This window comes from Centruroides sculpturatus, unplaced genomic scaffold (assembly GCF_000671375.1).
Source record: "Centruroides sculpturatus isolate CEXI.00-Female unplaced genomic scaffold, Cexi_2.0 scaffold880, whole genome shotgun sequence".
Classification (NCBI taxonomy): domain Eukaryota; kingdom Metazoa; phylum Arthropoda; class Arachnida; order Scorpiones; family Buthidae; genus Centruroides; species Centruroides sculpturatus.
The window spans coordinates 249,441-260,912 of NW_019385193.1; the positions used below are offsets into that span (position 1 = coordinate 249,441).

Below are 11,472 nucleotides of genomic sequence, written 5' to 3' on the forward strand. Positions count from 1 at the left end.
GCTCAAATAATTACATTTTTTTAACAGCAAGAAGTCCGGTATTTTCTCATCTCAGCGTATCTCTTTATGGACTAACAACAATTAGAGCATTTAACGCTGAAAATAAATTTATTTCCACTTTTAATGAATATCAGGATAAGCACACTGCAACGTGGATCATTTATGTTTTATTAAATCGATGCCTGGCTATATATGGTAACATCGTTTGTTACATAAATTTACTTATTACTGTTATTATTTTCAGTATATCAATTCATCCAGGTGAGTAAATAGATTTATTTAGCTGTTTATAGTGTATAATATATGTAATTTTGAATTTATAATTGCAACTTTAGATGATGCTGGAAGCCAAATCGGACTTGTTATGAGTTATACAATGTTATTTGTTTTTCTTTTTCAAACTAGTATTAGGTTTACTTCTGAAGTGGATTTTCAGGTAACACGTGTACAACTAACTCGTTGTTTTTTATTATTCAAAACGTATAATTTTTAAAACATTAATCGCCTTCCACTACAAATGTCTTTACGTATGTATGTGCCAATATTATCTTTTTTCTATAATTAAAGTTGATTTTGTTAGTGAAACATTAGGCCTATATTTTTTATGAACTACGTGCATGGAAATCTGAAAGGGTATTTATCAGATATTTAAAGTTGGCGATTTGTCTAAAAATAAATTAAAAAAACAGCTTGAATTTTTATCAAGTCATTTAAAATTGTTAAAAACAGATAACTTTCTTATAGGAAGGATTTTCTTATCAGAATATTGTTCACATTTCTCGTCCTACATAATAAACTTTATAAGTATGAATCTGATAAAAAATTTGACATTTTTATCCATATTTTAATGTAATTTATTTTAAAATGTTATTAGACATGTAGTAAATACAGAAGTTAATATCTTTCAGAAAAATGAAATATTTCCGTTTCAACAAAATTGAATTTTCAGTAAATAATTATTTTATAATTCGTCTGAAAATTTCATTAAAACTCATAATATCAGAAATACTAAAATATGTACCATTTAAAGTCATAAGTATAAAAATTATTATTATTACATTCTATTTTACTTAATTAGCGAGAAAATTTCTAGTTAAATATAAGTAACCAAAAACGATGAAAAAATTTTTATTTACGAAAACTTTATACATTTTTAAATTAATTCATACATCTATCAAAAAAAGCAAGTAAATTTAAGAGTTCAAGGACAATAAAAGTGGGTTGATATGAACAAAGAATAACATGAAAAGAAGAGAAAACTAAATACGATATCTCCAATTGTGCATCTTCACATAAAGATACTTCCATTATCAGTCTTATAAAATTTAACACATTAATTTTAACTCTGGATAAAAAGTATTGTTACTTGAATAAGTTTTTTTGTAATGTGTTATTTCATTCGAAGTGAATTTTCCAGATGAATTCTGTAAAACGTATTCTGAAATACAGCAAATTAAAATCAGAAGCATCGTACGAAAGTTCGTCCGATAAACAACCACCCGCGGATTGGCCACAAAAAGGAGAAATTTATTTTGATAACGTTTCTTTACAATACTCCAAGGATAAAAATATTGTTTTGAAAAATTTAACGTTTCGTATTCATTCGGGAGAAAAGGTAAAATATTCTCGAAAACCAATAAGTGTACCTAAAAATCAGTGTCATAAATTATTTCTAATATTTATTAATTGCAGATTGGAATTGTTGGCAGAACGGGAGCTGGAAAAAGTTCTATAATTGCTTCGTTATTTCGCATGACGGAGCCAACAGGAACAATAACCATCGATGGAATTGATACAAAAGATATTGGTCTTCGGGATCTACGCAGTAAAATTTCGATCATTCCTCAAGTATATAATAACTAATTTGATGAAAGTACTTTTCACTTAAGAATTTTTAAATATATTTCTCTAAAAATGTTTTTTCTTTGATTTCTTGTAATAAAATTGAATATTTTAAAGTAAGATAAAATACAAAATGGAATAATATATTTTACAAGTGAAATCCACACGGTTAAATTGTTTGCAGGTTAATGGTAGGAACAACTTGACACATCTTAGCAAGAAAATCGCATTGTCGAAAATAAAACGCGTTCGCTCAATGGAATAGAGTTGAAATTGGTCCATACAATAAAGAAGCGCAGAAAATTTTATAATCAGTATAATTGAACACATGAATTTGACATTAATAATTTGATGTATCAATCTAATTAGACGTATAGAGTTGAAATTGGTCCATACAATAAAGAAGCGCAGAAAATTTTATAATCAGTATAATTGAACACATGAATTTGACATTAATAATTTGATGTATCAATCTAATTAGACGTATAGAGTTGAAATTGGTCCATACAATAAAGAAGCGCAGAAAATTTTATAATCAGTATAATTGAACACATGAATTTGACATTAATAATTTGATGTATCAATCTAATTAGACGTATAGAGTTGAAATTGGTCCATACAATAAAGAAGCGCAGAAAATTTTATAATCAGTATAATTGAACACATGAATTTGACATTAATAATTTGATGTATCAATCTAATTAGACGTAAAGCTTTAAATTCACTGCAATTCATTCATGCAATCCAAATTCACTATGTTAAGTGGATGTGTGACGTTAATATATGTTATACACGAAAACAAGAAGCCCAATAGAAACTATATGCATAGCATCTTTCTCGCAAAGGTATTATTCTCTTCACGTGTATTCAAAAACTCATGAAAAATCGACTATTGAAGTTAAGTTGCATGATTCTTTGTAATTTCCATAAAACTCTCAAAAAAATTATTTGTGATGGATGTCTTTGTTGTGTCATGACAATTATATCGAAAAATCCGTTTACGGATACAAAAATATACTGGAAATTTTTTAACTATAAAATGAATAATTGCCATGCGAATATTTAGTGTATTGGAATTTGTTTCTAGACATGTTCTAAACATTATGAACTTTCAACTGATTAAAGAGCGTGTGTGAACAAATCGTAGGCATGCAGCAGCATGAACAAATAGAAAATGTTTATCGATCTTCGCAAAACACTAACCGCGCATAATTTACTAAATATTGCAAAAGTACAAAATCATTTTGTTATTCGTCATTTCCTGTTGTCCCATTGCTGGAAAATTAACAAACCTTTATTTCATTACAAGTTAAATAATAAATTTAATAATAGTATTGAATAAATTGGATAGAGATTTATATATAAAAATTAAGTAATTTGTAGGTATTCCCCTGTTATTTCAGCAGAAACAGAGCCGAAACCTCAGTATTTCATATTACCCGACTACTGCATAATACCCTCCTCTCCTCTCCAAATTATATAAATTAACTAATTTGTTTGGAATAAATTTGAATTTCTGGAATATTAATCTTACCCAAAATATGCTAATGAAATAAGTGAAAAGCGTTAAATACAATTTATTGTATCCTGAAGGTAGACACATCGCGCATCTTTTAAAATAATTAATAAAATAAAAGTAATGTGACATTTACCACTATTGTAATCATAATACAAACAATCTCATAAAAATTTACAAAACGAATAAAATAGCGTGTGTACTTTTCAGGATCCAATGTTGTTTACCGGTGCACTTCGAAAAAATATCGATCCTTTCAATGAATATTCAGATGAAATTCTTTGGAAAGCTATAGAAGAGGTTAGAAACACACGCAATTGTTTTCTTTTACTCTTATATATATGTTCAATTCTTTTTAGTAGCCAAACTTTATCACCATCTTTTTATTTTATAACGTCTCAACTAAAGGTGCAATTAAAGGAAGTTATCAGTACGTTGCCTGGAGGATTGGATACACATTTGTCAGAAGGTGGACGAAATTTCAGCGTAGGAGAAAGACAGTTAATTTGTCTTGCCAGAACGATTCTTCGCAAGAATAAAATCATGGTCATGGATGAAGCAACATCAAATATAGATAAAAAGTGAGATTACAACAAATTATAAAAATTATTTAGTTACAATTGCCTTGGAGAATTCCTGACTACTGAAATATCGTTTGTACTTTCTTTTCCGAGTTAAAATAATTCTCACGTTAGATTTTAATGATTTAGGTGTCCGAATGTTCAGTAGAACGCTGCCTTGTGCATACTGTATTTTTTGGAAAATATAATTAACTCTCAGATAGGATATAATTCAAAAAACGCTTAATCTTTCACGCTTAATAACATAGAGATATTTTGACATTTTTAGTGCTGTTGTTTTGAATATAAAGACAGACCTTTGCTTCATATCGTTGCAGAGTGAAAAGAATTTCGGTTAAACAGTGAAAAAGTTATACGAGTTAAAAAGAAATTTTTCTTTGAGCACAGATTTATGGAGCTTCATTTCTTTGTTACACAAGTTGATAATTTAATTTTATTGCCAATTAGGAATTGTTCAGTTATGCGTTTTTGTTGCTTAAGCAACATAAAGTGCAATTAATCGAACGCTATGCATCCTTTTATAATTTATTTGATTATTTAGTTAATACGCGTTGTTTACACGTTTCGGGCCTTATGTCGCCTCTCATCTGCCAACTAATTTCTAAAAATTGTGTCGTGTAGTAATTAAGTACATTTCTTTAAGATTAGTTCGCTGAAGAGAAGCAACATAATGCCCGAAACGTGTAAACAACACGTTTCTACTAAATAAATAAACAATATTAAATTCTAAGTAAAAATTATCTTTTCATGCAAAATGATTTGTACATAAAATAGTTTAAATTCTTTTAAAAAATTATAAAAANGTTGAGGAAATGGCGAATCAATAGTAGAAGGAATTGTTATATTATAAATAGCATCTTCAGTAGCTTTTAAATCTTTTGTAAATCTTGTATAGGAACCTCTAATTTCTCTGTAATGGTTTATGAAACTTTGAAAGACTTTTTTCATGTTTTACTTTACCGAATATTTGTTTTTTATTTTTTTTCTTAGTGCACTATTCTGCTTAGCTAAAGTAAGTAACGCTTTCTTTGTCTTCTCATCCATTTACTAAGCTGCAAAAAATTAGCTAAATTTAAATGTATTTAGCACAAGCTGAAATTTTTTAACAAAGAAATGATTAAAATAAAAGATAATTCAGAACCGTATGAATACGAAGATCCAAATCAGAATTTATTATTATTTAAATATCTATTCAGTCTCTTAATTGTTGGTCTGTCAGGTTATGGAAAAACAAATCTTTTATTAAATCTAATTTATAATCAACTGAATTTTGATGCTTTATATGTATGTGCTAAAGATAATGAACCAAAATATGAAAAATTTCAAAAAAACTATAGTCAGTTTTATGAGTTCGAAGAAGATATATTGAGTGTAAAAAATAGAAAGTTATTACAGTTATTTAAAAAATTTAAAAAGGAATCGTTATTTTGTTCAAGCACAGAGGATATGATTGACATTGATAGTTTATATTCATCGATAAAAAATCTGATTATTTTTTATGATTGTTTTACTGAAAAAGATCAATCTAAAATTGTACATTTCTTTATCAGAGGAAGGAAGAAAAATGCTTCAATTATTTACGTATCTCAATCCTATTATTCAACACCAATTGACATAACAAGAAACTGTAAGTATAATATTTTCTTCAAGATTCAAGATAGAGAAATGAAACAGATAATTAGAGAAATAGATGGATCATTTTAAAAAATTTATATAGTGAAGCTACTCAAAAACCATACAATTTCTTTATGCTAGATCTCAAAAACCCAAAGATAACGTATCGACGTAATTTTACTCTTTTATAAATCGTAGAAAAGAAAATATATGCTTACAGAAAGAGTTATCATATAATTAGTATATTATTAACAGTTGGAAAATTTATATTTAGTCTGTGTTAGTACTATTAAGCTTGGGAGCTGGAGTAGTTGAAGTTATACATAAATCATGAAAATTATCGGAAAGAAAAGAGGAGCATTTATATTTTATAAATTATTCAAAGCTGGGAGCATATCAGAATCTGATGTGTTTTTGAGAGATATTTTCCGTTAGAGAAATATAGAAAGAATGGTTATAAATTATTGAATAAATAAACGAAGAGAGGAAAAGGTGTCGTTAATGATATGATAAACAGATTATCACTCGAAATGCATTTACCTGGCCATTCATGTACGGGTCCAGGACTCAACTATTATGGAATAAAACTAGATTAAATCCTGATTTATCCTACAAGTTATGGAGTAAACCAATAAACAAAGTAGATGAAACTGCATATAGACATGATATTTGTCATTTGGAAAATAAAGATACAAAAACTAGAAATGAAATCTGTGATAAAAATATGTTAAATGAATTAGATGCTATAGAAAACTTTTTACTTAGAGAAAGAATAGATAGAGGAATTGTTGAACTAATCATTACTGCAAAAAAGAAATTTGGCCTTGGAATTTCTTTTAATATCTATTGTTTAAAGTGTAAAAAGGAATCAAAAACAAATAATATTATAGAAACGAGAAAAAATATTAAACCTATAGCAAAAGGAACGTATGCCGTTTGTGGTACTAAAAAAGCTGTTTTTTATGAGTTCGATGAGAGTAGTTTATTACAATGCAGAAACTGGTTACTGTGGTATAAATAAATTACAAAGAAAGACTGGTTTACGAAGAAAAGATATTAAAGAATTTTTACATCAGCAGGATGAATATACTAAAATAAATCAATTATAAGAAAATTTAGTAGAAGAAAAACTTATGTTTCTCACATTGATTATCAATGGCAAGCAGATTTATTGGATATGCGGAAATTAAAAAGTTATAATGATAATAATAATTATATATTAACTGTTATTGATATATTTAGTAAATACACTTGGGCTATTTCAATTAAAAAGAAAACGGGTGGAGAAATATCCAAAGCATTTGCTAAAAGATTTAAGAAAAGAAAACCGGAAAAGCTACAAACGGATTAAGGAACTGAGTTTATCAATAAAGTGACGCAACAGTTGTTCAAATTTAATAATATTCATCGGTTTACTACAGAAAATATAGAAATAATATGCTCAGTAGTCGAAAGATTTAATAGAACTCTAAAGACGAAAATGTGGAAATATTTTACTGCTAACAACACTAAAAAATGGATAGATGTTTTAGATAAATTAATTAAAAATTGTAATAACTTTTATCATAGATTAATAAAAATGACTCCTGTACAAGCAAGTATAGAAGATAACGAATCGAAAGTTTATGAAAATTTGTTTAAAAGAAAAATTATTTAACAATCTTTCAAATATAAAGTAGGTGATACGGTTAGAATATCTATATATAAACAACTATTTAAAGAAGGCTATTTACCCTCCTTCACAGAAAAAATATTTATAATATCAAAAGTGTTGAAGACGGATCCAATTACTTATCGAATTAAAGATTAAAATAATGAAGATATTAAAGGAACTTTTTATGAAAATAAGTTAGTGAATGGATGGAATGATTAGATGGATTTAGTGGCATTCATTATTTTTTACTTACAAACGTATTAGATAATAACGTTTTGACCTTGAAAATCTGTAAATAGAGAATAAGAAAATTCGGTAAACCCCATTCAAAGATGATGAGTTCGAGAACAAAACATTTAAACTTGTACAAAGATGTAAAGTATCTACAATTGTAGTAAAGCTCGTACTAATTACTGAACTTTATTTTAATAAGTTGAAAATTATAGAATAGTCATTCTTATTTACAAATGTCTGTCAGAACTGTAAGTAACCGAAATAGTAAAATAATTGACTAAAGTATAAATTTTAGTCCGTTTACTTATCTGATTTAACTTTTAAAAATGTCACTTAATGTAAGTTTATAATTACAAATTCTTAGATTATTCCAGGGCTGTGGAGTCGGAGTTGGAGTTATCAAAATCCCCCTGACTCCGACTCCTTTTTTTATTTTTCGAGCTTCTTATGTATAAAAAGAACGAAAAAGTATTTGAATCGTGTACATTTCTTTCTTTAAATTTTTTGCAAAACTTTAGGTTTGGCCACCTTTTGAACCCAAATAATGTCATATAAAAAAATTCGCGTGCGTACATTCGCGTCTAATATGTTAAATTTTTTTTATTCTGTTTTGAAATTTTAAACAATATCTCAGAATTAGTAAAGTTATAAAAACAGAATTTGGAACAGTAGCATATGTAAAACGGGCATTAATGCTATCAAATTTTGGTACTTAATTAAAGGTTGAGACATAGAAGGAGTCATGTGTCATATCTCTAGTGTGGTCGAACCTAATGAATATATTACTGGTTATTAACAGTCATAATCTAAATATCTAAAATTACTTGCCTGATTGACTGACTCAATCATTCACTCACTGATTCATCATCGCCCAGAGCAAACCGCTGAACCAAAAGATGTGAAATTTGGTACACAGTTAGGGTACATCATGAAAACGCTCACAAAGAAGAGATTTTTCGAAATTCCCCTGCAAAGGGGAAAAGGAAAGGATTAAGTCTTAACCGGAAAAACGGCTACTACTGTACTATATTAAATGCGATTTTTTGTTTTATCTGCGTTTTAGTAGGGTACGCCTTGACAATGCACACTAAGAAGGAATTTTTCGAAATTCCCCTCGGTGGGAGAGGGAGAGGATTTAGTCTTCATCGAGTACTTAGATGTATTAAATTGGTAACATTTCAGACATTGTTATAAATATTTTTATCTATTTCGGTTATAAAAATGTTCGAACCGTTTTAAATTCGAATTTGTTATTGCATAATGATTCGATTGTAAAGGATTGTAAACATTTCAGAAAATTGATCAATTTGAAACTAGTTCATTCGATTCTCACCAATTCTCATTATTCTCAGCGGTAGGCGTTATACAACAATTAGTATGGTTGTTGAAATACTGAACATAAATGAGGTTTGCTTGCAAAACCTCTGTGGGCAAAGTCGCGGCAACAGCTAGTTTATAATATAATCGAGATAGGTTAATAATAATCATAAGCTCAGAGTTCAAACGGTTAAAAATTGAAAGTTGAAATTTGGTAAACAGTTAAAATATGTCTATACAATGTAAACTAAGAAGTGATTTTTCGAAATTCCTCTCGCAGGGGAGAGCGGGAGAAAGTAATCCGTTATTATTTGCGTACCGCAAAATCGGCTCTAATGACTTGTAACTATAAGTTTCAAAACGCAATTTTTTAAAAAATCTAGAAAATGTTTACTTGCCTAACATATACTTGCTTACTTACAATTTGTTTACTACACATTTTCCAGAAATTTGTTCACTTTTGTTTGTAATGGATACTGCTAAATCGAAAATATACCGCGAGCCATCTACAACTTGAAATTTTTAAACATTCAATCAATGCTGTTCAGTGTACGAATTACAACATTATTATTTTCAAAACGTTTGTTTAAAGAGAAAGTACCCAATACTTGTAGAAGACGTCACTCCACAACATTAGTTGGTTAATGCTGTTTTTAGTACCACGTTTTTGAAAAGAATATCATTATTGTAGGAAGAAGCAGACAATCGGTTATTGAACATCATGTGATATTTTTCTTAGTTGTTACATGTGCATATTTTTATTAAACAACAACACTAGAGCATGTTGGAATGGACTTGCTGTTGACATGTTTGACCACAAAGATATTCTTCGTGTGGATCAAGATTTTAGTCAATACAGTGTGCGAAATAAAGTGTAAGACAAATTGTATCCAGACTAATCTAACAAAAACGCTCCAGCAGCTAAAATGCTTTTGATCGTAAATGTACTTTCTTGTTGATAGAGCTTATAATGAATGTTCAAATTATAATCAGCAATTGCTGTACAACATGTTCATACAAAAAGCATACACATAATTTATTGCACATTTCCTCTGCAAAAAAGTTAAAAGAAATTTAAAAGCGTGCTTATAATTTTGGTGTATGTTTGGTATCAAAGAATTTAGGAATACATCTTTTGTTTTCAATTGCATTTTTTTTTTCATAAAGATTAGGATGTTTGTGTTATATTATATGCAATTTTAATTAGCAGCTTCTGGAACATATGATATTATTCTAAAAGAGAATTACTTTTCATTTGCTTTCTTAAATACAATACGCAAATAGTTGTTATATTTAATAAAGATTCGCTCAAATAATTACATTTTTTTAACAGCAAGAAGTCCGGTATTTTCTCATCTCAGCGTATCTCTTTATGGACTAACAACAATTAGAGCATTTAACGCTGAAAATAAATTTATTTCCACTTTTAATGAATATCAAGATAAGCACACTGCAACGTGGATCATTTACATTTCATTAAATCGATGCCTGGCTGTATATGGTAACATCGTTTGTTACATAAATTTACTTATTACTGTTATTATTTTCAGTGTTTCAATTCATCCAGGTGAGTAAATAGATTTATTTAACTGTGCATAGTGTATAATATATGTAATTCTGAATTTATAATTGCAACTTTAGATGAAGTAGGAAGCCAAATCGGACTTGTTATGAGTTATACAATATTATTTGTTTTTCTTTTTCAAAACACTATTAGGTTTACTTCTGAAGTGGATTTTCAGGTAATACGTGTACAACTAATCTAATAGTGTATTTAATGTTAACCTTTTTGTTAATTGTACGTATAATTTAGAAATACAGGATTATTTTATCTTGTCTTTTCTGGTAAAGTAACTATTCTGTAATTGTAACTATTATTATAATTATACACGAAAAATACGTCATTTTTAGTTAGTTATATAGGCCTAAATGTAAATTAAATTGTAGGATATATTATGATGCATGTTGTTCTATGAAGCGAAAACTAGGTCACTTACACTTAGTTGTTCATCAACAGATTTGTACTAATTATGTTTGTTTTCAGCACTGCAAACTCCAGTAGATTGTTGTGACCAAAACGGTTTTGAACAAAACAATCAAATACGTCTTGTTTTCAAGTAGTTACATAAAAATAACTCCATTTAACTTAATGTTTGCAAAAATACAATGTGTTTCAGTTTTTATTCTCAGTTTTACAGTTGTTTTTCTTTTTTTTACATCTAACACTGATTTGTTATTCAAAACGTTTAATTTTTGAAACATTAATCGCAGACCAGTATTCTATGTTTTTAATTATATATATGCCAATATTATATTTTTTCTATAATTAAAGGTGATTTTGTTAGTGAAACAACATATTTTTTTTATGAACTACGTGCATGGAAATCTGAAAGGGTATTTATCAGATATTTAAAGTTGGCGATTTGTCTAAAAATAAATTAAAAAAACAGCTTGAATTTTTATCAAGTCACTTCAAATTGTTAAAAACAGATAACCTTCTTAAAGGAAGGATTTTCTTATGGGAATATTGTTCACAGTAATCAATAGGATGACTAACACGCCAAATTAATATATAATAACAAAAACAAATACACTGAGTTCAGCGTTACATGTAACGCTGAACTCAGTGTATTTGTTTTTGTTATTATATATTAATTTGGCGTGTTAGTCTTCCTATTGATTACTAAAAGTTAACAAAAGTATACTATTGTTTT

The 11,472-nt window shown here is 28.0% G+C and overlaps 1 protein-coding gene across 1 annotated transcript in view; it reads left to right on the forward strand.

Moving 5' to 3' along the window:
* LOC111635974 (multidrug resistance-associated protein 4-like) overlaps nucleotides 1-11,472 on the forward strand; it is a 79,682-nt gene that overhangs the window by 64,129 nt on the left and 4,081 nt on the right. Inside the window, exons 13-17 of the mRNA XM_023381127.1 lie at nucleotides 28-261; nucleotides 336-436; nucleotides 1,418-1,615; nucleotides 1,693-1,848; nucleotides 3,569-3,658. Of these exons, the coding sequence (XP_023236895.1) occupies nucleotides 28-261; nucleotides 336-436; nucleotides 1,418-1,615; nucleotides 1,693-1,848; nucleotides 3,569-3,658 (779 nt within the window). The remainder of the gene's footprint in view (nucleotides 1-27; nucleotides 262-335; nucleotides 437-1,417; nucleotides 1,616-1,692; nucleotides 1,849-3,568; nucleotides 3,659-11,472) is intronic.